At 41.0% G+C, this 27,348-nt stretch overlaps 2 protein-coding genes across 2 annotated transcripts; both read left to right on the top strand.

Annotated features, from left to right (window-relative positions):
• Positions 1-263: 263 nt before the first annotated feature.
• Positions 264-17,793, top strand: LOC133129578 (V-type proton ATPase subunit C 1-A-like). Its single transcript, XM_061243770.1, has 13 exons — positions 264-405; positions 2,747-2,916; positions 4,117-4,184; positions 6,037-6,122; positions 7,972-8,066; positions 8,152-8,243; positions 8,641-8,739; positions 9,130-9,198; positions 12,922-13,014; positions 13,406-13,499; positions 14,278-14,375; positions 14,590-14,716; positions 15,675-17,793. The coding sequence occupies exons 2-13, from the start codon at positions 2,794-2,796 to the stop codon at positions 15,768-15,770; spliced, it is 1,140 nt and encodes a 379-aa protein (XP_061099754.1). The 5' UTR covers positions 264-405; positions 2,747-2,793; the 3' UTR covers positions 15,771-17,793.
• A 2,088-nt stretch (positions 17,794-19,881) lies between these two features.
• On the top strand, positions 19,882-22,890 carry LOC133108502 (brain and acute leukemia cytoplasmic protein-like). Its single transcript, XM_061218074.1, has 3 exons — positions 19,882-20,283; positions 20,829-20,974; positions 21,672-22,890. Exons 1-3 carry the CDS (start codon positions 20,088-20,090, stop codon positions 21,777-21,779), a joined length of 450 nt encoding a protein of 149 aa, XP_061074058.1. The 5' UTR covers positions 19,882-20,087; the 3' UTR covers positions 21,780-22,890.
• The last annotated feature ends 4,458 nt before the right edge of the window (positions 22,891-27,348 follow it).

Genomic DNA, 27,348 nt, shown 5'->3' with positions numbered 1-27,348 from the left:
GAACGAATTATTAATACTAATTCAGAATAGTATCTCTTAAACTTCATATGAACAGGCAAACACTTTAAATTTTAAAACAATCAGCAATCAGTGCAATCAAAGTACAAGTTTGAGAGAACAATATGGTCGAGGGAGAGTAACTTAAAAACCTTTGTGGTATTGTGTCACAATAAATTCTCCTCCAAACAGACAGGAGGCGTACAGACGCACAATAGTATCACTTTTGCGCAGCTGGTTATGCGCAAACCACTGTTTCCCCAGCATTTGATCAGCTGACTGTAGTGTGGCGCTGTCTTGAAATACCGGGCTAACAAAAATATTGATTGACAGTTATGATTTGAACATTATAGCTGTCATTTACCACTATCGTCCCATATTCACACCCAGCGTTTCACTGTAATTCAGGTAAGGTGGATTGCTAACATTTTCCACCTCGATTTCAGTCCATTTCACTGTGTCACTGTAGTTAGCCGTCTTGTTATTGCTTTAGCTACCATCGAGTAGCTAGCTACTTAGCAAGCTGTCAATCAGTCTTCGACTTTGTTAGCTAGCTAGCTACGTTAACATACTATCGTTGCGCATGCATGACGTTAGTTCGTGTTGATTTGACGAATTAATTCATTTCAACTAAGATCACGTTGACTGTCACTGTTTGCCTAGAATTTAAGGTAGCTAGACAGAAACTTCAGTGTCTAGCTAGCTAAACGAAGTAAGGACAGTATATAATGTTAGCTAATACGCCCATTTCTTCTCCAGATACTCATGTTGATTTGGCAGCATTTTATTTGGAACTGGAACTGGAACAGAAAGCTAATTAGATTGAAGCTATTGGCTTAAGTTACTTAGAAACGTGAAGTGCCTAGATGGCTAGTTAGATAGCGTTCAGGGGGCATTCTTACTTTTTAGGTAAAGTTAGTTTAACGATTATGTTTAAAGATCGAAATTATTAAACTGTTACAATAGTGTATCCGTCGAATCGTATCCAGTTTGCTAGCAGACAGCAGCTCGTGACCGGACGTCACGTTGTAATTTAAGGAAGTGAAATCGATGGACCCTTGCTTTAAGGGGAATAATTCCAGTGTGACATTCATACACGAGACTGTAATGACTCAGTTCCTTGTCATAACAGGCTAATGTCTAGAGACACTGTCCAGTGAACCACCTCTGCAATAGATACTATGCATGGATTTAGGATAGGCACTTGGTGCTATATGGTAGTGCCGCAGATTTCCCTAAATTTACCGTTGTTCCAGTTGTGAGGTGTTTACTTGCTGTTTGTAATTTTTCATCTTATTATAAACTTTGTTTATGAAATGTTTATTAAAATTCATATCCTTTGTAAATTTAAATGTAACAGATTGAGAAATGTTTGCTCTTTATATTTAGTAAATTACCTTTTTTAGTGTATGCATTTCTTATACTACATATCCATATCCTACATATGGGGCCATCCCTATAACTTTGCAGATGATCAACGACTGTTGTTTACAAAAATGGTTGTTAAAGTTCTGGAGGACCATCATACTTTCCACACTCTTCATCTGGACCCAGTGTCTTTATTTCACAGAATACTCCCCCTGTGTACATTAGCTCTGCATTAGTACAAAATAAATCTGTGCTGTCTAACTGAGAGCAGTTAAAGTTAAAGCCCAATACATGTGAGACCGTGCTTGATAGTGTTGTGCTCCTAAGATGTAGATGAGGCAGGTGGGAAGAACTCTTCTCCTATTTAATCCAAAAATAATTTTACATTGCCATTCATACTCTTGACTACTTGTCACTATTTTTACGATTTCAAAAGCAATGATCTACTCATACGTGCAAGTGCTTGTCATCTGCCAGTCACATAAACCATGAATACAGCGTTCTTAGTAGTCTTTGTATAGTCTGCATTGACAGATAAATCCTTACTATTTTCTCCAGTAATTTTGAAAACCCATTTTGTAGGTGTTCGGCTCATCACTGCAACTTCTTCTGTCAAATTGGCAGACAAGCAAACGCTCCACTGAAATGTGTGCCACTCACAGAGTGTCATGCAGCTTGGTTATGTATGTTGAGTTGCTGTGAGCAGAAATAACAGAGGAATGCTAACTGCCATTATATACCACAGAGGTCAAACGGCTATAGATGTGTGCTAAATTATGCCAAATACCATGCTGTTTAAATATTTTTTAATTAAGGCTGCAGCCTTGCTTTTTTGCAATCCACCTTTAAAAAAAACCACCTTGGTCCATTGTTTAATTTGGACTGCAGATCAAGCCATATGAGAGCCCCCACGGAGTTGAGGGTTCAGTCCCTTGCTATGACTCCTTCTGAGCTTTGATCCCTTCTCTATCTGTTCCCCTCTCTGTATTCTCCCTGTTTGAGTCAAGAAAAAAATATGAAAGGTGGGTGCACCCTCTGCTCTCCTTTAAAGAAACATGTTCAAATGAGAGCCATTAACGGCTCCTTACAATTAAAACGAGAACCAGTACTCAGGGGTCCCTCAGGACTGAATTTGAAAACTCCTGTCCTACCGTAGAATGTACACTTTTATGTGATGTCTTGAGACTTTCTTGATTTAAGGGAATACGTTGAGTGTGTAGAATTTTGGTTGAATAGAAAAACAATTTGATCACAAAAAAAGGTTGTTATAGTTGAATGGAGGACTATACCAATTTCACAGATGGTCGGGGGCCACTGCGTATAGCTTGACGGGTAGCTGATGACAGGACTGAAATGGAGAATGTGTGTTGTGTTTTTACAGTATCCTCTCTAGTTCCTCCGCCCGATCCACCTGACCTGTCTGCAGTGATGAGCGAGTTCTGGCTGATCTCTGCGCCCGGGGAGAAGACCTGCCAGCAGACCTGGGACACCATGATGCACCGCAGCACCAACCTGTCCACCAACAACAAGTTCAACATCCCTGACCTCAAGGTGAGTCCCGTCCTGCCCCGAGACACGAACACGGGGGCCACAATCGGGTCTATTCCATTTCAGTTCAGTTTGTTCGGGAAACGTATTCAATGAAGTGTCCATGAAGTCCTCAAAAGTTTTGTAATGTGGTTAATTGCACATTCAAGCCAGAGTTCCAAAACAAAATTTGCAGCACTTTGTATTTGTGTATGCACAATTTGTTGCACACTTTTATGTAGCCCTTATCAAACTAGTCGGCCGTGCATATCTACCCATCCCACCCCATCCAGGAAAGCTGTGTTTTCGATGGCTTTTCAATAGATGAGGCAGCCTTAACATTCGCAAGCATCAGTGCCATGGAAAAGTATTTGCCCCCTACCCAACTATTGCATAGTTGTCACACTGAATGGTTTCAGATATTAGACAAATGTAATATCAGACAGTGATGTGGTGGGGATCTCTCCTTAAACACGCTCCTATGCTCCAAAGGTTTGACTACTGGCATATCCCCCCAAAACTTCTGATGATGATCCTCCGGCACAAATTCATATACCTTCAGCTTGAGAGAGCAGGTTAGCATTCACCAACTTGTAGTCAAGATTCTCCTCTAAGGACAGTTGCGAATAAGTATCATGGGCGTTACCCACTAACATGCACTGCAAGAACAGCAGCCAGGCATCCCTAGGCCACTTAAGCATGATGGCATTCTGTTCATCTTAAAGAAATATTGAATCCACCTCAGCCTCACAATAGGGGGGAACTCAGCGAATTGACTGCAACCTTGCTTGGCGTGCTCACACCTACCCTTCATGCATCATGTCGTTTACAAAAGCCGCAGGGTTGTTCAACGACTCCTAGCGACATGTGACCCAACAGACAAAAATCCCAAGCGCAATGTTTGACCAGGGCCTTCTCCTTCAAGCGGCATGTGACTTGGCAGAGCACCTCCGATCCCCGAGGGCTGGGGGGAGGTGGGGAGGGGGGGCACATGACCTGCCTGGGGTGAAACATAGCGGCCTCCTGGAAGAGTTTGTAACGCATGACGAGGCCCCGACAAAAGCGGCGCCGTGCTAAGCGCACAGGCCCTGACTGTGACTGCCGGCTCATTAGCTCTCAGATGTCACTAATAACACAAGCAGAGCCCCGATTTGGACAGCTCCATTAATACGCCCCTGATCAAAGGGAGAGTGAGTGCCATATTGTTATTGTCTTCCTGGACAGGTGGGGACGCTGGATGTCTTGGTCGGACTGTCTGACGAGCTGGCCAAGCTGGACTCCTTTGTTGAGAGGTAAGGCCCAGAAATGCGATGGAGACGTGGAGTCCCCCGACGTTGGGGAGACAGTGCTCTGCTTCTCTCGCGGCGGGTGAAGGCTGCCCTTTTCTCCCTGCCAGGTTCAGTGAGCTCTCTTGTTTGATTTGGAAGGCTCTGAATCTTGTGTGCCTTTTTTGGGCATGGAGACGGCCCAGTTCTCAGCGTCCCGTCGCCTCAGACCCCTTTAATCCTTCTCCGTCCCGCGTGTGGGTGAGGAATTTCAGGGAGCGGTGTGGCTATGCTACACACAGGCCGAAGTTAGCGATTTGCAGTTTGGTGAGGGTTCTGCAATTTTTTTCAGCACCATAATATTTAGACTGATCGTCAGTGTGCTTTTGAATGTTTTAGTTCTCTATTTATAAACCCTGGTACGCTCGATGGCCGTAAATCATCCCCAACCGTAAATCATTCCCAAAGCCCCTCTTTTGCTTTTGTGAGGGAACTTCATGGTTGGTCGAGAAATGCTTGCTGTGGTAACTCAGCATCTTTTTTTTACTCCTTTTTTCCCCTCCTGTCTTTCTGAAAGCCAACGGTCTCTTTAAAAAAGGATTGGCAGACAGATGCAAACATTTGATCCAGAGTTTTTTGGATTTGACCTTTAAAGTGAGCATGGTTGACGTAGCGCTCCTTCAGTGTGCGGCTGGATGGAGCCAGCCAAGGGCCGTGATGTGGGCAGTTTGAGGGGGGGAGCGGTGGGGGTCAGGGCGACGGAGCAAACAGTCCCAGAGTACATAGCGCAGTTAAGAAAAAAACCCCAAAAAACTCTTAAATACCGTGAACCCAGGCAGTATTTCAGAATCCCATCCATCCATTATCTGAACCCGCTTATCCTGATCAGGGTCGCAGGGGGGCTGGAGCCTATCCCAGCATACATTGGGCGAAAGGCAGGAATACACCCTGGACAGGTCGCCAGTCCATCGCAGGGCACACACACCATTCACTCACACACTCATACCTACGGGCAATTTAGACTCTCCAATCAGCCTAACGTGCATGTCTTTGGACTGTGGGAGGAAACCGGAGTACCCGGAGGAAACCCACGCAGACACGGGGAGAACATGCAAACTCCGCACAGAGAGGCCCTGGCCGACGGGGATTCGAACCCAGGACCTCCTTGCTGTGAGGCGGCAGTGCTACCCACTGCACCATCCGTGCCGCCCAGTATTTCAGAATGAAACAAATAATACTGGTCACAAAAGATGGGCTTCCCACAGGGACATCTCTCAGCGATTTTATATATAAGTCAAGTCGGCAAACGCTTTTGACAGTATACTCAATTTGAACGCCATGTTCTTCGTTTTATGTCCCTCCCCACCGCTGAGGCGTGCATGGTGATTACGAGACAGCTATTATGTATGGATGATTTTCCGTGCCAGTAAGTTGTTTGAGGTTACAGACAGTAAAGCATTCTGGGAAGTTTCACAGGAGTCTGCGAGTTCTAGTCAAATTGAGGGTCAAGGGACTGATTTCACATACTTGACTTTCATTTCTAATGGTTTGAACCACATCTGACAAGGGCAGCGTCGGTTCCTAAAGGGATTCCCTTGGCGTGTGCGTGTGGTGGCATTCCACGGATTGGGCTGCAGCCATGCAAAAGCAGGAAGACCCCCTGTGTGTAGCTTGTGCAGGCAGATTGTGTCAGCACTAACATGGCTCAGATTTGAAACCAGTACGTCCCAATATCACAGCTCCTTAACAGGATGAGCCACACAGCAGCCCCTCTGCTTTCTAAAGATGGTTTTGTTTGAGGTTGTGTAATTAGTGGTGCTTTTTCAATGAGATCATGTGTCTTGGTTTTGATTGAGACATGTCTTTTACCTGTTGGCAGTGTGGTGAAGAAGGTGGGCCAGTATATGGCAGACGTGCTGGAGGACAGCCGAGACAAAGTGCAGGAGAACCTGCTGGCCAACGGAGGTGAGCCGGTTACGCTGCACACATCTCATCCTAATGCCGCTATCACACATTTCTGCTTTATCAAATGTTAGGAGGGGCAGATATGATTCAGCCAGCATTAGCCAGCATTTCCCCTTAGCTAGTTAAGTAGCAAACTTCGCACTGCTACCTGATAAGGATCCAATTAGCCCTTTTTTATATCAGAAGTCCTGTGCTGTCGAATCAGCTTCAGGGAAAACTCTAATGAGCAGTATCACTGATCCAGTCGGGTACATTCTTCTGAGAACAGTGATGTCCACTTCTGCACCTCACGTCTAAAAGTAGTAACATGCAGTGGTAACTGTAGCAGCCCTGGCTGACTTGAGACTAATTGCAATCAGTTTTGGGTCATTAATGAAAGGGGGTAACGCACAACAAATAAGCACAGTGAAGCCTAATGGACAAGGCACCTTAGAGAAAACAAGAAAGAACAATTCAGTTCTTACTGAATTTAAATTTGAGTTGCCGGGAGGAATATGTGCTTCAATGCTTCATGTACATGTTGGGTGTTAATGATGTTACCCACCCGACTTCGGCTATAGTGCATAGCCCCCATTAAGAATGCGTGACACCCATGTGGATTATTTTCAAATGATTCAGCTTTCTTAGAGATGCTGCTGATTGACAGATTTGAATTCAGGATGCATTTGGAACATACGTCACATATTCACTTATTCATGTATTAATTTATATATTTTATAGTGGTATGAAGCTTCTCATTTGTAATTTGATGTAATAGTGGGTAACATACATGGATTATGCAGCCAGTTTTAAAACCTGTAATAAAACTTTTGCTCCTGGATTTATGAAGAACATATTTTCCTGCATGACTACAAATATGGCCATAACCATAATGAAACTAGGCGAGCTACTGTCAACTTAGAACTGCAAATCTGTAATTTGAATTTAGTCGAAAGACCTTTGTGAGATCTCATTTATTGCACAGTACTACCGAGCTTTGGGTTATTCCTGGGACTCCATTTAGAACTAAAGTAAAGGCTAATTTGGGTTCACAGTTGCCCTTGCCCAGATGCACATTTTTATTTTTTTACATATTCTCTGTTCATACAGGTGATTATTTTACTGAAGCAGTTCAGCTTTGCTCGAGGGTACAATGGCAGACCCCACTTACACAATTTATGCAATGACAAGTCTAACTTCTAGCTAGATTTATACAACGGCAAGGCTAACTTCTAGCTAGATTTATTGAACGACAAGGCTAACTTCTTGCTAGATTTATACAATGACAAGTCTAACTTCTAGCTAGATTTATACAATGACAAGGCTAACTTCCAGCTAGATTTATACAATGACAAGTCTAACATGTTTTCATTATTGCCCATCCACAGACATCTTGTGACCTTTGCGGTTATGAAATGTCTATCTTAGCACAGAACACTTGTTTATCACCCATTTTTCTCCAATATGAATAAATTGCATTATCATAGCATCTGAACAAAGGTTTGACTGGATTATAATTCTTTATAATTAATCATTATCTTTGTGATGTACTGGGTGGTAAAAACAGATTGGATACAATATTTTAGTTTCAGTAACTGGGAGGAAGAATGTGTTAGTGGGAGGACGCCCTTGTGTGGAAATTTTGAGAACTTATGAGCCTTATTTAAATTAAGGCTTCCATATTTGTTACTGTGCTCTTCAGTCTGTCAAATTCCTTGTAATCATTCAGGTGCTTCTCCATGAAATGTTATATCACAATATATAAGGTTGCCCCACTGCTAAAACCTAAACTTGCACTTTACTTTGAAGAAATGGGGGTTGTTGTCTATGATTAACAATAGGTTGCCATGTTTTCTGTTCCTTATTCCAGTGGATCTGGTCACCTACATCACACGGTTTCAGTGGGACATGGCAAAGTACCCCATTAAACAGTCACTGAAGAACATCTCTGAAATCATATCCAAAGTGAGTCTTATCATGGGACCTGGGTGCTTGATGGTTTTGTAAGTGATGGTTGTGCACACATTCTGAGACTTGGTTTGCTCTTCAGCAAGTATCTCAGATCGACAATGACCTGAAGGCCAGAGCGTCGGCCTACAACAACCTGAAGGGGAACCTGCAGAACCTGGAGCGGAAGAATGCGTGAGTGTCTGCAGAATAGTGCTGCAGTTTCACTGCCTGGAGTGTGTGTGCAGATCTACAGCTTCGGTACCTGAACAGAGTATGAGTGTGTGTGCAGTCATGAGTAAGTCTCAGTAATGCTGAATTAGTTATTTAAATTATTGTTCAAGACTCAAATTAATTACTAGCTTTACTACATGTTTAAGGAACTAAAGTGAATAGCAACACCCACCTATCCTAGCATCCTGTTAAACCACTCCACTGGCAAGCTGGATGCAACAGAGAACTGCAGATATTTGTGAGGTGACATTAATTATTGATGGCAGAGCGTTCTCCCAGGACCTGGGTTCCAAACATTGTTACCATTTTGAAGAGAATGTTCAGTTTACGGTTGTGCATTATTTTGTCATTCCTCTAGGGGGAGCTTATTGACCAGAAGTCTGGCTGATATTGTGAAGAAAGACGATTTTGTGCTGGACTCCGAGTACCTTGTTACAATGCTGGTGGTTGTACCAAAGTAAGTATACCCATGCTGTATGGGATGTTAAAATCAGGAAAATACCCTCAATGCTAAGGGACCTGCCCGTTCAAAAGAGCATGTTATTCAGATAATTTAATTCTGTAGAAAAACAGGGGGGTCTGGAGAGACAAACAGCACAGGCACTCTGTAACCTGTATTGACAAGGCTTGTTTTGGAAGTTTTTGGGAAATGTAGCAATGTAAGAACTAGTGCTTTGAAAGACTTTTGATTATTTTAAATGTTAATTTCCTTTTCACTGTAACAGACTTTGTTTCGTTGGAGTTTTTGCACATGGGCCTTTTTGTTTGTGGAACTCCTGCCTTGTCAGTTCATGTGTTTGTGGTGAACATTCAAAGAAGCCTTTAAACCAATACATCTCCACTTCAGGACAAGTTATGCTGACTGGCAGAAGACATACGAAACACTTGCAGAAATGGTGGTGCCTCGATCCACTAGGTGAGTATTGACAAACTATTAGGCATATGATTAGTTTTCCTTACTTGACAGGTTGTAGTAGAAGATCATTCAATGTCTGCATATCACAAGGTGTACATCTTCAAGTATTTAAGAGAATGTTAATGTTAAATGTGTTGAGTTAACTGTGAGCTCAGTTTAAAATTAAACTGTCACACAGGGAGCTTTCAGAAAACATTTTAAGCAAAGAAGAAACTTCTAGCTGTTATTGCTTAAGAACATAAGAGCTTTGAACCTATATCAAGCGTGCCTATAATTACACCATAAAGCGGTCTCAGTCTTTCAGCTTGTTGGATTGAGGAGGAAAAATCCTTGTCTTGTAATAAAGAGGCTATCCAGTCAGAGAAACACTTCACACCAGATTATAATGGTCTTATTTCTGCAGAAAAGGTATGCCTGCTCCTAGAAGGAGCTACACGTCCCACTGTGTAAACAGTGTACCCTCTAAGATACAAACAACCATCTCATTCCATAAGAAAGGAAAATTGTTCTCATCCTCCGTTTTCTTGCTCAAGGCCTGTAGGAGTTGAAATCTTTCAGGCCTGTGAGATATTTGTTTCTGGCAATTATTGGCACCCTTGGTAAATATGTGCAAATAATACTGTAAATTGAAAAAATAATACAGTTATTGACGTATGCTTCATTTTCGAGTAAGTGTAAAGTAGTGTGCTTGATTAAGGATTCAGTGGAATCAATCAAAGTATTCCTTTTTTCAAATAGAAGTTTCTCAACTATTGGCACCCTTGGTTTAATACTTTGTGCAAACACCCCTGGTCAAGATGACAGCCATAAGACTTTTCATATAATCTGTGATAAGGTTAGAGAACACATTTGGAGGGATTGTGTTCTCTTTTGGACCATTCCTCCATGCAGAACAGTTAGGAATCTTTGCGTTTGCGCTCATGTACCCCCCTCTCCAGTTCAGACCACAGGTTTTTGATGGGATTTAAGTCTGAGGCTGAGAATACCATTGCAGAATATGGTTGATGTTTTCACTTTCTATGTGGATTTTTATGTGTGTTTGGAGTCATTGTCCTGCTGGACAATTTACCTACGACCAAGTCTCAGCTTCCTAGCAGAGACGACTGCAGAGATTTTCTACCAAATTTCCTGGTACTTTTATACTCTAGTGAAACAGGAAGTGATGGAATGACACAATATAGTTCCTTTAGACTGAGCTTAACTATATTAAGTAAAATGTTATTGCCAGTTGCACTTTGTTTGATTTTATTTATAGTAATTGTTAGGGGTGCTAATAATGTAGACACCTATGGTTGTCATGGTTTTCCAGTACATTTGAACATAATATGTATATATGTATAAAGTTGATCGTTATCAACTTTATTTAGTTTCCTCCCTTTTTATTAAGGGTGCTAATAATTCTGCAACTGTATATGCAGTGTATTCAGCACAGGTTGCAGGGTCTCACCGGTCAGGCAGTGGGAAGATGGAACCCACGACAGAGTTAATGCATAAATTCTCTAAAATATTTAAATGTGAACCAGCGACAATTTATTTATTGTTACAGTAATCTCAGACATTCTGGATAGAGCAGGATGTTCCAAGAATCTAAATCGTAGGCCTGTAAAATAAATTTCATGAATTACATATAAAATAAATTAAATTAAAATAAATGAAACTCAGAAAAACGAGCGGGTTGGGTTCAGTCAATCTTCGAAAGAGCAGAAAGAGCAAGTACCGGCTTTACTGTTGTAAAGGAGCGGTGTGTGGCACAGGCATGCCTTCACCGTCATACCCCACACCATGCCAAAAGAAGTGTTTTAACACACGGTCACAAGCTCCATCCACATTCAGATGACCAGCGAGGCAGTCATCGTGAACAAGGCCAATCGCCTCATTGTGAAACGCAGATGGTGCAACAATCCCACGGTCTTGCGTCAGTTGCTCTTCACTTGCGCATTTGTGTTCCGTCCTCCACAATGTGCCCTTTAGGCACCAAATTAATTTCCTCCTCAGAAGCTGCGTTTTCAGAGAGAAGAAATGTTTGTGTCTTTCTTTCGCTCAGCTGTCAGGTGCTCCCGTGCCAGAGACAGCTTCTCAAACCCCTCAACAGTTACAGTCCTCCCTCGCACGCGTGGTTTTATCCTCGTCTGCAGCAGGAAAGGGAGAATAAATCAGAATAAGTCGCTTAAGTCATAAGCGCTTTCTGACTCATGAGTATTACAAGCACATTATTTAGGCACAGCACGCGTGATGGTACCAGCGGGAAATGTGTTCGTCGGGGCCTTTTAAGCAACCAAACCTTCACCTTCACACTAACCAAAAGCTAAGCCATTCCCAGAAATTAAGCTCTCAGAAGCCGTCACAATGCCATGAAAATGCAGCTGCCCCCTTCTTGATTTTCTATATTATTGCATATTTGTCATACTGTGTGGTTTCTGATTTTATAGAAGATGCAATACATGAAAGGAACATGAGTAAACACAAAACATTTCATTTCATTTCATTTTTCTGAATTACTATTTCATTTATTTAATGAGAAAAGTTGCAATTGCCTCCTTAAACTTAATGACTGGTTGGACCACCTTTAGCAGCAATAATTGCAACCCAACACTTACTATAATTTGATATCAGTTTTTCACATTATGTGGAGGAATTATAGCCCACTTATCTTTGCAGAACAAATTGAATTCAGACAAATTGGTCGGTTTTCATGCATGAACTGCTGGTTTCAGCTCTTGCTCATCTCACATGGCAGCCTGAACTGTGAGTAATCCAGCGTTCAGGTTTGGACGCAGTGTGACAGTACAAGTTTTAAGTGTTTAAGTGTTTTAAGTGAAATTCTGTACGTGAATTGCAAAGAAATTGAGAATCTTCTCTGAAAATCCTGCCTCTGAACCCTGCTTATCTCAGTTTTTACTGCTTATGGTAGACATAGCAACAGTAACCATGGTGGAAAGAACCCTGCAATGGGTCCGATTTAAGGCAGAGACCAGCGGGGTTTTGCGCTGTATTGAATCTACATTACCGTTGAGTCACTGCAAGAGCTGAGTCAGCACTCTGCTGAAGAGCCAGGTTACTGCTCCCCTCTGAGTATGTGACTTTGGTCTGGCATTTTTAAATTGTGTTAATTGTAAGTATGGCAGGAGAACAGCAATTCCTGGAACATAGGACTGTGGGTTCATGTGCTCACAGCAAGCTCCTTAACTCCCACTGATACGTAATGGCCACTCAGAACCTGAGAGCAGCAGTGGATAACAGGGGAATGAAAGCAAATTTAAAGTAAGCAAATTGGTCAAACTGGTTTCTAGTTGTTTATCACAGGTGTTCAGTCCCAATGGCTTTTGTTTGTCTTCTTCTGTGCCTCTTCCTTGTTCTCAGTACAGTATGTGCGCTGAACACTCATTTTGGGATAGTGTCATCAGTGACTGGGGCAAGAGAAAAAACATGAAGGGAACTGTCATCAGTTAATCAAAAAATGCACTTTGGTGAAAAGACATTACTTTCATGGTGCTAAAACACAGATTGGTTATTAACTCCTGAGGAAGTTTTCAATTGTCCTGCACCTCGCACATGAGAAGTGGGCTACTATAATACATAAGTGAAAACCCATCATTCTTTCGCAAATGCAAAATCCCCATGTTTCAACATGCCCTGTGTTAGTTGGTGCCACAGCCTCCCCTACATATAATGTAGTGTATATATAACTTTTGTATTGCTTCTGTCCACTCCTTACTCCCATAGCCTGCTGTTTGAGGACATGGAGAGTGGCCTCTTCAGCGTCACCCTCTTCAGGAAGGCCATCGATGACTTCAGACACAAGGCCAGAGAGTACAAGTGAGAGATTGCTTCTGGCTTGATATTTAATATCGCTACATAACTGTATGTTTCTGATCTCCACAGAGATTTGGTTAGCCTTTGAGCCCCTGAAAAATGAAGATACAGTTGGTGATATTTATTTCTGATAGAAACAAATAAGTTTTATTGTTGTGTTATGAGTCGCTGCCTTCAGTTGGAGTTTAGCCTACACAAGGTCGCGATTCGTCTCATGAAGTACCATCCTGGCCATTGGGATATTAGCGCATCTGTAGAAGTCGGGGGCATTCTTGTATTATAGTACCGGCCTGGTCAGTACCGTATGCTTCTTAGGGTGTCACACGTGAGCTTAGCATGGAGGTGAAGTCAGGAGCAGAATGTGCTAATGGCTAACTCGCCTACCCTGTCTCAGGTTTACTGTAAGGGACTTCCAGTACAATGCGGAAGAGATGAAAGCTGACAAAGAAGAAATGACACGGCTCTCAACAGACAAGAAGAAGCAGTTTGTATGTTTAAAATGTTTTAAAAATAATAGTTGTGTGCAAAAGTAGTCTTTCCATATGTTTGTGCACAAACTGAACTCTTAACTCATTTTCATCAAGGTACTGTACATTTCCCAGTGGTGTAAATGCTTATGTGTACCTTGGGTTTATTGAGGAAAATGTCAGCAAATACAGTTGACATAGATCACGATTCCTTGATTCAGTCAGCATTTCTTCTTCATCACTTAAAAACAGGGTCTGAAATGGAACATGCGCCGAATGCTAAATGTGGGTATAAATAGCATTTGCTGGATGAATAAATTGAGGCTACCCTCCAAGCTGGGCTGGTAACCTTTTCTGAAAAATTAACTTAAATTGTTTTCGGGGCTAAGATGATATGTAAATGATGATATAGCCATCACTGTTCACCTTATCCACTAACAGATCACACAGGTCTGTGATTAGCTGTTTGGCGTTGTGGTTTCTTCATGTATTTGTCAGTTGAGCTGTCTGAGGAACATTTTTTTGCTCATGTGGTGACACAATGAAGCAGTTACTGTAGGCCTCCAAAAAATGAACATTTTTGTGCAACTTTTTATTCACAACTAAAGATTGGTGTGCAATTTTCCCTGAAAAATTTATTTTCAGTTTATGACAGATTGAATTCTGCCCCATTTTTCCTTCTGCTGTATTAAACTGTGTAGCTTTGTGAGAAGAGACTGTAGAATTTCATACTGCAAGGTGCCTGCAGCTGTGACCGGCACTTTTAAGAGCAGAACATGCTGAGTGTGGCTCTCCACAGGGTCCGCTGGTGCGGTGGCTGAAGGTGAACTTCAGCGAAGCCTTCATTGCCTGGATCCACATAAAAGCACTCCGGGTTTTTGTGGAGTCTGTCTTAAGGTAAAGAGCTGCAAATCACTTTTCTGTGATGGCCAGGGAAGGGCTCTGTCACCCACCGCCTGTTCTCTGGTTCAGTGGTACTTGCCACAACTTGTGGAAATATAATAACAATAACTTGATTTATGAAGTCCAAATAAAGGCAAAAAGCATCAGGTAGGTTAGTAATGAGATACAAATGCGAGGCCTGGCGTTGTTTATGCGCTTGTCATTGCAGGTATGGGCTGCCTGTCAACTTCCAAGCCATGCTTCTGCAGCCGAACAAGAAGAATATGAAGAAGCTGCGGGAGGTCCTCTACGACCTGTACAAGCACCTGGACAGCAGCGCAGCTTCCATCATCGATGTGAGCTGCCCTAGTCACTGGGGAACCCAGAGAGGCTCTCTCAGGCACCACACCAGTGGATGTGCATTCATAGGATTAAAGACAAGCTGAAATTCTAATTTCACTTTTTCCTCAATTTAGTCTATTCTTCATAACCATACAAACATGTCTTAAAGTGTAGATTCCATAAAATGAATACAATTTTAATAATTTTTTTTTTTTTCCACTATCCTCTTTCCGGAAATTTTTTATTTAGATTTTGCGTCATCGTGTACCAGTGGGTGTGAATTCCAATCAAATGTGTCAATTTTCCATTCCCCTCCATTCCCCTCCATTCCCCTCCATTCCGATGTCCCCTCTCCGCATTTGATGTCAAGTCAAATTGACTGCCCACCCTTAAAACATTCACCCTGAAAGATCCATTTCGCTATTGTATACTTCATATTGTGGCAACTTGTGCTGCTCTAACTTCTGTTTCAGCTTGTCTTTAACCCAGGTAACTTTTTAAGCACACCGCTCAATGTCCTGTTAGTTGTAACAGCTCACTATAACATCTCATGACACAAATTAATATGACAGGGAGATGCATGTCAGCAAACTGTTTGTCAACCTTGACCTTCAGATGCATTATACATTCTGTTATGATGCATTTCCACCAAACGTTTCTATAGCCACCTCATTTCGAGTACTGATTACATTAAAAATTCACCACATTTAATTAGATACAGGTGAAGATTCTTATATTGACTTTTGTTAATACACATTTATTGTGCTTGTAATCTAATCAAATATTAGATTTATTTTCAGTTAAAAATATGAACTGAAAATATGAAAATATGAAATATCAACATTTTAGTTATTTGTGTAATGCTGAGCAGGCAGTGAGCATTTTGCTCCCTGTGTCAGTTCCTCTGGATTGGAACAAAAAGTGAAATGGGTCTTATGGTTTCCTGTAATCTGCCTCTTTTCCTTTTTACAGGCGTCCATGGACATCCCGGGTCTGAACCTGAGCCAGCAGGAATACTATCCGTATGTGTACTATAAGATTGACTGCAATCTGCTGGATTTCAAGTAGAGCAATACTCATCCCCCTTCCCCCGCAATCCATCCCATACTTAAAAAAAACAAACAAATTTATTTACAACCCCCTCTTTTCTCTCTGCCCTCTCTCTTTCTCCTCCTCCTTTTGTTTGCCATGCTGAAAATAGAGTGATTCGCCCCCCAATCCTTCATCGTCATTCCTTCCGCTATCTGAGCAAGGGGAGGGGGCAACTGTGTTGTACCAGTTATTTTGATAGATATTTTGTTTCTGCTAGGCTTTTTAAATACATTTTCCCCCTTACACTCAATGTTTAGCTAATATGGTAGGCCTGTATGGCTAGTTCAACTCTGCCTCAGTGAACATATTGACTGGCCACCTGGTGGCAATATAGTGCACATGACAAAATGTCCAAAAAGTCCAACTCCTATGCCTCTAAGATTTACAGTATTTGGCACATGGGTCCCTCTGGAAATCAAGTCACAAAGCCTGTCATATTTGATTTTCTGGAATTCTTTTGGAAAACACAATGAATATTCTACAAAAATAGTTTGTTTTGCAGTCTTCTGCAAATATTTGACATGGGGCATCAATGGATAGAAATGACTTTCAGTTTTATCAAAGGATGGCCACTTTACAAGCCAAAGTGCTCCAGTGATGAAGTTCCTCATTTGGCACCCTGCAGTTTGTGTACCCTAAGGGTAACCGCCTTCTTGGGATATTAGTAAGCCATTTTCATATTTGCAGGGCTGCTGCAATTGAACCACACTATTACGAGAGCTGGACCAGGGAGACAGAACTATGGGCCCTTTACTAGTGTCCAGAGATATGTATTTCAGAGTCATTCAGGGTGCAGTATGGGTCATGTGAATCCCTGGGGCACTTTAAAACTACTTCTATGGGACAACCTTGAACCCTTACTTGAGCGACTTTGGGATGGGGGGTATGCCTTGGTATTCACCATATTGGTCCTTCACCATACTGTATTTTCTGCCATTTAAAATTGGTGTGAAAAACACTAAAATGCTTCTCCTTCTACAAAAATAAACTAATTTGAACAAGATCAGGCATGGTGCATATATGAACTTCTCTCTATGCAGGTCTTATATTTCTTGTGATTTTGTCCAAAGATGGCGAAGTGACAAGCCAATGAACTTGCATTTTGCTGTAGCGTATCACAAAAAAACTTATAAATCCAAAATGGTTTCACCTATACAAAACTTGGTAGGTGTATTCACATGCTCATGAAGACTCCCACCCCATGGCAATTGCCTAATCAGATGACATGGCTGTGCTATAGAGCTCAATATTTTATTACAAATATTTTAAAATTCCATTGGTCCATTCCCATCAGCAGGAGTACGGGGAGAGTGTAACGGCTATGCTATATGTTTTGTGTTTTTCTTTAATCTGTTTACAGTTTATGTATCTTAATAACATGATCAAGTAATTTAAATATGTGCTCAGAGAATCAAAGTATTGTGTCACTTTGTCATTATCAAGAGTTGTGCATTCTAATCATTCCACTTCTGCAGTGCTGCGGCATTGCCGAGTTGAAGGATGATCCGTTTACAGACATTCTTTAAATATTCTTTCCCCCCTGGAAAGGGAAGTTACAGTGTGTTGGATTTTATTCCTGCAGTGTGATTGGCTATAGCAGATTTAGCCTGTTGTGGAGTTGAGTATGATGAACAGTTGAGTTGGCCTGACTTGAGCCCCACCTACACAAGATTATGATTCATCGGAACTTAACTAAACACTGGAAAATCACGTCCCTACAATTGGCAACATGTCTAGCATTAGTGTCAGCCTGGTCAGGCTCATCGTGCTGTAGCAGAGCCTGGTAGGTGAAGCCATTGTTTATGTGAGGGGGAGGGTCTTTTATCCTGTACTCAACACATTTGCTGCCTCTCATAAGTCGTGGTTCACTTAAATGGCAAATTGTTTTACAATGAAGCAATATGTGTGTTGTCTCAATCTGTATATTTGGTGTGTAAAGGAATACATGTGCAAGTACTATCTATACCATGGATAAAAATAAATTAAATGGATATATTAAGAGGTTTTGCTTGTTCTGGTTCATTCTTGTGAAAATTCATGTTTTATGGGTAGTAAATGGCAGGTTGGTAGGTTGTAACACCATTTTCATGTATACATTGAAACTGTTTTCTATCTACAAGATGCAGTATGTTCTGTTGCAGTGCCTTATTGGCTACTGTTGCCTGGCACCACATGTCTGAACACTCCTTAATTATATTGTTTATGTATTCTTATATGTGCTGTAGTTTTTGGTCCATTGTGTTTATCCACTCTCATCTTCTAGTTCTATCAGGAGTCATTGCGAAAAACAATACATTACTTCCTAATAAACAGTTCTTACAATCTGTAGAGTGTTCAGACGGTCTATACTCTTGGAACTGACGTAAAGCAACAACCTAGTGAAAGGTAATGGAAACCAAAGATTGAAGTGGGATTCCAGTTCAATAATGTAATCCACTTGATTTTAAAGGTGGAGTTCTATGAGGAAAGTTGTAAGGCGTTAATGCCACCACAGAACAATTGTTTCATCATTACATTATTTTAATGTGTTTTGTTCTTCCAGAGAAAATCTAGGAAAAATGTATATATTCTGGTGCAGAATAGATTATGCTGTTAATGCTATGTACATAAGTCTAGAAAGTCCTAGAACGATTTGTCTCTTTAGAGCCAAAGGTTAAATCAGTTTGGCTCAGGCAACTAATGGAGCAATTTTCCCCACTCTAACTTTGGTATATAAATGCTAAGATAATTCATCCTACATTTCATTGGGAGATTAACATTGATTTTATCTGTACACGTCTTTCCTGGAAGTAAAAATACTGTACATTTTCACATTTAGCAATATTCTGGTATTACACTCCTGGAGCTTTGAAGAAAGTAATAATTGCCTGAATAGATTTACTGGCATGAAATCAATCTGAGATGATATAATCTGCCAACTAATAGAGACCATTCTGCCAGCATCAGAAATTCCCATTATTTTATTACTATTGTATATAAACTGAAAGAAGCTGCATAGTTAATAAAAATATGTATGAAGGGGTGGAACATCCTTAATGACTCCCTTGCTCTATAGCAAATCTGTTGGATGTGCAATGAGCAATCCTCTTTTTTTATCTCGGGAAAAGAATAAAGCTCTCATTGTGGGCAAAATATGAACAATCCAGAATTACAAGAACTAGTCTGATATTGTTTGTCATGTTTCTGAAGGCTATAATGTTATCTACAGTATATCAATAAGCAGGAACGAGTGTTTGGAAAGAAGCTCTTAAATTCATTTTAGTCCGTCTAAAGACTGTTCGGGAAACCGACGTAAGGACAGAACATCGGTTGCTTAAGAATTTTATAAATACAGTAGATAATTCTGAAATCCAACTTTGGTCAATTAGAAAACCCAAAAGTCCTTTCTTTCACTGGCAAATGGCGACACCCAGTGTAACCGCAGAAAGCACCTGAAGTCCTCGTGGATTACAATGATTTAATTATTGATTTGATTATCGAAATTAGCGACGTAATATCAGATCAAAGTCCGATTTTTTTACAGACTAAATTTATGTTATTTGTTAGCCTATGATACAATATAGACAGTATTGTTGGTGAAATGCCCTAATTAGAAAGTCACCACAGAAAAGTCATGTTGTTATCACTTTTTGTTTGCTGCTATAGCTTAAGTTTACAATTCAGCGTCTGCCGTTTGATATTGCAGCTGAACTTCGTTGCAGCGTCTCTGTATTATTCGATGAGCATACACTGCATACATTACTGAGAATTGACTATGATCTGCATTACTAGACTTACCAACATGATCACTATATACATCCCGGGTTATATGGTACGCTATAGATATCAAATATATCGAATATAGTGCTTTGATTTTCTGAAACAATCATAAGCTTACATTTGTTCCATTTTTATGATGGCGGAAAAGACCGCTTTGATCATTGTATAAGCCTACAACACTTAATTTTTCAATGCGTTTATGAGCCATTATAAACTGAACAACTGAAAGCGTCTCGGGTACTGGGTGATTAAAAACTGCGTTTATTCTGAGGGCTGTGGGTTACGCATGTGACGTAGGCATAATATCTAGTAGGTCTTATAAACAGAGGAAGCGCAGCACATAGTTTAGCGAGCATCCTCGGTTCAGTAACACTGACGGAGAGGAGGGAGGAGGAAAACGCCAATAACGAACATATAGAAGGATAAAAGCCTCCGTGATGCGACATAAAGCTTTGAAGGAGACGGACGCTCGTTGAGGATTTGGACCTTTTACAAATACTAAGCGCGAGGCGGAGAGGGTGTGCGCTTATTCCAATGGGCTGCGGTGGAAGCAGGGCTGCTGCAATTGAACCACGGTATTATGAGAGCTGGACCAGGGAGACAGAATCGACATGGCTTACAAACACCGACACCGAAATTCCACAGTTGCACCCAGGAATTACCAGCAATAACATCGGGAGTCTCGAGAGTGCTGGCCCTGGTATGAAAGAAAACGCCGTGACATGTACAGGTTAGTGCCGTCAAAATCCGCCGTTTGTCACTCAGTAGACTTTCAGCACTGACAACAAAGCCTGTTGATAGCAGTGATTAAATATATATATTTTTAGCATCTCTTACTTAGCCTCGGTCTCCCACGTTCCATACCTGTATATACATCAACTTAGCCTAAAACAAAATAACAAATAGGCTATATGATCTTCGATCCTAGCCGTAGTCTACATTTTATTTAAGGCTGTGAACATTTTAATTGCATGTAAAATGTCTAATAATTCATAACGTTACGTTAAACCATTAAGAACGGCGTTTAAGGCTGAAAACGACAGTAACCAGGCCATCGATGTAGTAGTCTTGCTAAAAACGCAGTGTTTACCAATAAAAAGACGTGTCCATTCAATCTGAACTAAAAAAGTGGATTGATGGATCACGCCTATAAGAAGCAAATGTGACGGGCAATAACAATGCACCGCGGGTTTGTGTAGGCTATTTCTGTATAAACTCTGTTGATAGTTAGCCACACGATGCCACTGTGTGAGTGATCTTGTCTGGACTTCACAGGTAAGGCGGAGGGGGGTAGGCAGTTAGGTGCCAGCTCCTCTCTCCGGGAGAAGAGGATGGTGAATACGGGAACACAATGTGGGAAGCAGCCCATGCACTCCACCTCCAGTGTCAGTACTCAAAGGAGGCCTGTACACAGGGAAGAGGTGAGGTCTTTTTGTGTCTGTCAGTCAAGCTGGACTTCAATCAAAATCCACTGTGTAAGCACACAAGAAACAAATAAATGGCATGCCATCAGACAGCAGCAACTGCAGAAGCTCCCTGTCCCTAGTACAGAGGTCTTTGTTATCTCTGACATTAATGAACATATAGTTCCACCATTCGAATTCCTCCATTCAGTATTTCCAACTGTGATTGGAACTCCTTTGGGTCAACCATGATGGAACACCGGGTGATTTCTTTTCCTATTGATGAACAGTCATGGTAGAGCTTAGAATGGCTCATTCAGAACACAACAGAGCAGAATGTCACTTTGTCCTTGGGATTAGCAAAGGAGAGTGCCACAATGCAAAGGGTGTACAGGTACATATTAGTAAAGGTTCATTATTTTCTACCTACGAAAATAAAAAAACACATTAATTTATCCTTGTCTGCAAACAGAACATAATGATATCTAGCTGTACTTAAGGTGTTGCATCTTCCTTATGCATTTGGGTTTGCTGTTGGGTGGTATATTAAAACGTATTGGCCTGTAGACTTTTACACATAGAGGCGTGATAATTCAACCATTCTTTATTTTTGAATGTGATGCGAGTTTTTTTAGCCTGAGAAGAGCACCACACAGGAGTTCTGCTGACGTTTGGTGTTTGAGACTCTTCTGACTCTTCTGTCCTTTAACACTAGACCAAGCCAGAGGCCAGAAGAATGCCCTCCAAAGAAGTGGCTGTGAATATCACCAAGAGTATTCAGCAAGTCAGCCGGGGGGAAATGACCCCAAGCTGTGTCCAGTAGGGGGTCTCGTGTGGAGTGCTGTGGGATGCAGAGGAGCTGGGGACACGCTCTGGGAGAAGACTGCTGAGATAAATAGACTGTTTCAAAAGGCCATCACACTGAGCGCAGGTAGTTCTCTTCCCCGCCCAGGGGACAGAGGTTCAAGATGCCGTTTGAATGAGGTGCCCTTACTGCCCTGTGTGGTAATGCAGGGTAAATTGCCAACTGGAAAATGCTGCTGAAATCACCCTTTACCTATTTGTAAGTGTCCTGTTCATTTCGTTAGATCATCGTTCCATCCATTTCATAAAGACCCCCAGATGAAAATGCTGTGAGATGTAGTATGATAGATACTCTGCGATGACATTGATGATTTATCACTTTTTCCCTGTTTGGTCAAAATTACGTCACAGGATTGGCATTTAGCTGTGCACACTGATGAATTATGACTAGATCTCACTGGTGTTGTTAATTTAATACATTGCCAAATATTTCCTGAAATATTTACTTCTTCTGAAAACAAAATTAGCATCTAGTTACATTTTTTTATTAGTAGGAAATTACAAATATCATTTGATGATTATTCAATGAGATTAATGAGTCCAGTCATAGATTAACTGGAAAGGTCGGGAGTAGGAGTGGTTTTATGGTTTACATGTAATTTTAGTCATTAATCATCCATTAATGTAAATGCAGGATGCCAATGCACAATGTTGCTGCAATTAAATGCATGTATATGGTCCACAAAACAATATGCCTGTTCTCTTTCTATTAATTCAAATAACAGATAGAATTATAAACTATATGCCTTACTCGTTCTCTGTATTTTATGTTACTTCTGTCAAATTGATTTACCATTGAAGTAATATTTTAAAAAATTTGGTAAATGAGGAGATGTTGTCAACATAGCATGTTATATTTTTTGATTGTAATATTTTCAGAAAGATTCTTGTGTCTCACTTCATGTTCATGTATTTATTAGAATACCCATTACCAGTAAGTATAAGATTATGATGATGATCAATAAGATAATGAATTAAAATGATTATGTTTTCTCCAACAATGTTTTTTTGATTTGATGTAAGTCACATCACATGCAGTTATGTCTTAAAAGCTGATTTGTGCACAGAAATCTTGTAGTTGTTTTTCTTATTTCTTCCTAATGAGTAACCGCCATTGAATCATCACTGTGTCATCTGCATGCACATAAAGGACCACTCCACCTGATGTGTGTGTCCTCCGCCAACGCTCTCTCCTGTGAGCCAGTGACTGTTTCTCATGCCACAGCACATACGGTGCCACAGAAGTCGCTGTCCTCTGGCCGGTACAGTACCGCTGCGCTGGTCACAGGACAAATACATTCTTACTGCTTTCAACTGGTAGCCAGTGGGCACCTGTCACATCATTAGGAGGAGAACAGGAATCAGCGGTGACCTTGGGGGACCCTGGGTGACTTAAGCCCTTCTCGCCCTGTGTAGGACAAAGATAAACTTGTACTGCTGCTGCAGGCTCCCAGACATAGAGAAGACATACTTTATTAATCCCCTTGGGAGACTTGTCTGTCAGTACAATGAAAATCAGCAGAGTGCTACAAGTCGAGACAGAGACAAAACTGGAGATCTGGAGACACTGCCTGAGCTTGTCGTTATGAGTACTTTAACCAGCCGAGCCTCTCAGGGATCTGCTAATTAACCGCATTGAATTAATAGCAATGAATCATATTTTTCCCATTCAGCTCCCATTCTCTTGTATAGCGCAGTGCTTAGAATACAGCTCTCTGATATAGCCAGGATGATTCTAGAATCCCCATCGGGTAAGATATCCATGGGCACCCACCCTGAAAAAATGCAGCCAGTGGATGGATTAAAACATGAATGAAAGCTGCAGTTCATTTTGCAGATGGAAAGGAATGGCATGGAGGGGAGTGTGGGGGACAAAACTCCCATAAGCATACAAATGAGTTCTCTTGAACTCTCCTTGTCATTTATTGTATAATCAACTTAATTTCACAGTAAATCCCCTCCTTGATATTGCCTTGTCCTGATCTGACCCTTTTAGGAGCTCCTATGTGGAGTGAGCAAGAATATGCATGGAAAATGTGAAAGGTTAATGGGGTTCATTTTCAAGTTTTACAGTCTAACTTCATATTCCATTCATAAAAACAAGATATACAGTGGGCTCCAGAATTATTGGCACCCTTGCTAAATATGCACAAAATAATAGTCGAAATAAGCTTTATTTTTAAAGTAGTATGCTTTATTACTAATTCAATTAAATAATTTCATTTTAATTTCATTTAACCATCGCTGTGTGGATTTGATGTATGTTTGGCGTCATTGTTCTGCCAGACAATCTGCCTACAACCAAGTCTCAGATTCCTAGCAGAGACATCCTGATGTTCCGCAAAAATGTTCTGTTACTTTGTTAATATAATTGTGCCATTGATCTTAAAAAGTGCCCCTGGAGCACTGGCAGGAAAACATCTCCTAAACATAAATGACCCGCCTCCATATTTAACAATATGAGAAGCATTTGAGGTGCTTCTTTTTGTATGCATGTCCATGGTGTGTATGGCCAAACATTACATTTTTGTCTCATCTGACCATAGCCCTCTCTTCCAGTCATACCATAATTCCAATGAGCTTTGGCAAGCTTGGTTTTGTTTTTCATGCTCAGTAAGAGCTTCATGCCACCCTTCCACAGTTTGTTGGTTTGGAGATGCCATTTTATGGTTCTTTTTGAGACATGGTGACCCCAAGATGCAACCAATGTCCATGGGAACCATTTGCATTTGCGTCCTCTTCCTGGCAAGTTTTCAACCATTCCCTACATTGAAATTTGTTTGATTATTGCCCTTTACAGTGCTAAGTGGTATATTCAACCATTTCTGTATTTTTTTGTACCCATTACCAGACTGTCTCTTCTGAATTGACGCTTCTTACCTCATTTAATACTCTAGTGAAACAGGAAGTGATGGAATGACATAATATAATTCCTTTAGACTGAGATTACCGAAGTTAAGTAAAATTGTTGTGGAAGTTTCACTTGTATTAAAAAAAACTTTTAACAGTCCATTTTCTTTTAACAGTCCGACATTTCAGACAGTTAGAACATGCCCCAGAGCTGGTAGTTGGGGCACATTGTAATTTTGCTTTAACTTTAATCGCCAGGTCTATAATCATAGCAAGGACATGTATCTTCTATGTGGATGAAAAATATTTACTCTAATATGTGCATATATTTTTAAAGTGAAAACCTAAAAGTGTTACTTTGTGCCCTAGTCTCCTCTACTGTAGAGGAGACAGTGTAAGGGCCACTTTTGGCTGCTTCAGAAATGCCCTTACTTGAAAATTCTGAGAAACACTCCCATAAGGCCATTTGATAACAGATACAACAAGGTCTGACACTTTACAGGAAGAAACTCCTTGGCAAGATACAAGAGAAAAGTACAAAGGGCCTGTACCCTGCCCTCTTCAAGTGGATTTGAAATTTTCCCTTCGCCTTTTGTGCAGGTGTTTCAAATCTAATTACAATGCTGGAGACTGGACTTTACTCTGGCCTGATGTAGTGGAGCACTAGATAGTTGTGGTCCCTACTCACAGCCCCCCCCCCCCCCACCACCCATTCCGCCCCCTCTCTTGCAAAGAGATGAGCTTTAGCAGTCCAGCTGCTTCCCGTCAGCCTAGCCAATCCTTTTGATCAAGATATGCAGGGAGCTAGAGAGTTGATACATCAAAAGAGGAAAATGCTCCTGTATGGGACCAGCCTTACAGAAAAGTGGTTACCTCAGAAATTACACAGAGATTTCTCAGTGAGTCAAGGTTGCTGCTTTGAATGCTGACATATACGGATAGATTACATTATTGGCATTTGGCAGACACTCTTATCCAGAGCGACATACAGTTGACTAGACTAAGCAGGAGACAATCCTCCCCAGGAGCAATGCAGGGTTAAGAGCCTTGCTCAAGGGCCCAACAGCCCTTTACAGTCACTCACTCAAACTACTAAATAAAATAGTTTGGCACAATAATAGCAGTTTGTGATGTATTTGATCATAAGGCAACATTAATGCACTAAAATACTATTGCTTCAGAAAGTATTCAAACCCCTTTACTTTTTGGACACTTTATTGTGTTATAGATTTAAAATGGCCATTTTTGCCCATCAGTCTACACTCAATAACAAATAATAGATATTGTACATATCAAAAACTGAAATGAAGTATTCAGACCCTTAATTTAGCACTTTGCAGAAGCAACTTTGGCAACAATTACAGCTTCGAGTCTTCTTGTGTAAGTCTGTACAAGCTTTGCACACCTGGATTTGGGCAGTTTATCCCATTTTCCTGGGCAGATCCTCTGAAGCTGTGTCAGATTTGATGGGATGCATCTGTGAACTGCCATCTTCAGGACTCTTCACAGTTGTTCTATGGGGTTTAAGTCTGGGCTTTAGTTCGGTCACTCAAGGACAGTCAGAGACTTGTCCAGTGAGATCACAACAGTGGCAGTGACTTCATGGCTTGGTTTGGGTCCTGAATTGTGGGAACAGGATGCACCTGACCACAATTTGGAGTGCCACAGCAAAGGGTCTGAATACTTACAGAATTTAAATGAGAGATTTCAGTTTTTGATTTTTTTATAAATTTGCAACAATGTCGAAAAAACCATGTTTTCACTTTGTTATTCAATTTTAAATCTACAGCATAATCAAGTGTGCAAAAAGAGAGGGGGTCTGAATACTTTCTGAAGCCACTTTATGTTCAATTATTGAAATATATATTTGCATTTGTTTCTCAAAACGTAATTTTCATTTAACTTTAATTAAACTTGAAAATGTAACATTCACACTAATTAAATGACACGCAGGAAATGTGCAGGTTGTAGCGCTACCTACAAATTCATTTTGTAATAATAATTTCAGAAGAAATAGCAATGAGGTGTAAACATATTCCGCCTGTTGCTAGCAAGACATGCAATTAGTTTGTCTGTTTTGTAATGGGGTTGCCGACCATGGAACTCCAGTTCAATCTGAACTGTTTGCTTAGCAAATTGACAAGGTTTTCTGAAATGTCCATTGTAGCATTGTGCAGGCATAACGATGCAGAGATACATGTGTAATCACATTTCAAAACAGTGCCATCCAAAATGCAATAGCCTAGCTAATTCAATCCAAGGTCCTATGATAAGGACTGATTTTATCACTCAATAGGCCTATCGATGTATCAATTTACGAAATATCATTCCTCACATCGACGTATATCTAGGCTATTAAAATAACTTAAGTTTGGAGTACAGTAGTCTGCACAAAGGCAAAGACTGTGTGACCTCAGATCAATTTTATCTAGGCTAGAAAACTGTCAAATTTGTCACAGGTCCACAGAGTAGCCTATAAACGAGAATGCAAATGTCAGGATTGATCGTAATCATTCAAAAGCCTAAACTGGATTCTGAGCAGCAGGCGAGTTTCTAGAATGCTGAAACTTGACTGGCGCTGGGACCGCGCAAACAAATCCGTCATCTGACTTGGACACATAAAACCATTGGTAGGCGGGGAAGGTGGTTATTGAATGGGGCTGCTGCTGGATGTGGAC

This window comes from Conger conger, chromosome 1, assembly GCF_963514075.1.
Source record: "Conger conger chromosome 1, fConCon1.1, whole genome shotgun sequence".
Lineage (NCBI taxonomy): Eukaryota > Metazoa > Chordata > Actinopteri > Anguilliformes > Congridae > Conger > Conger conger.
The sequence above is the reverse complement of the archived record's forward strand: the minus strand, read 5'-3'. Positions and strand labels throughout refer to the sequence as shown.

What these genes read in the sequence shown, in the direction of transcription:
- LOC133108502 (XM_061218074.1), top strand. Translation starts at nt 20,088, where the DNA reads ATGGGCTGCGGTGGAAGCAGGGCTGCTGCAATTGAACCACGGTATTAT. An exon ending in AAACGCCGTGACATGTACAG is followed by an intron (nt 20,284 to 20,828) that starts GTTAGTGCCGTC and finishes TGGACTTCACAG; the next exon opens with GTAAGGCGGAGGGGGGTAGG. An exon ending in GGCCTGTACACAGGGAAGAG is followed by an intron (nt 20,975 to 21,671) that starts GTGAGGTCTTTT and finishes CTTTAACACTAG; the next exon opens with ACCAAGCCAGAGGCCAGAAG.
- LOC133129578 (XM_061243770.1), top strand. Translation starts at nt 2,794, where the DNA reads ATGAGCGAGTTCTGGCTGATCTCTGCGCCCGGGGAGAAGACCTGCCAG. An exon ending in ATGCTGGTGGTTGTACCAAA is followed by an intron (nt 8,740 to 9,129) that starts GTAAGTATACCC and finishes TCTCCACTTCAG; the next exon opens with GACAAGTTATGCTGACTGGC. An exon ending in CAGACAAGAAGAAGCAGTTT is followed by an intron (nt 13,500 to 14,277) that starts GTATGTTTAAAA and finishes GGCTCTCCACAG; the next exon opens with GGTCCGCTGGTGCGGTGGCT.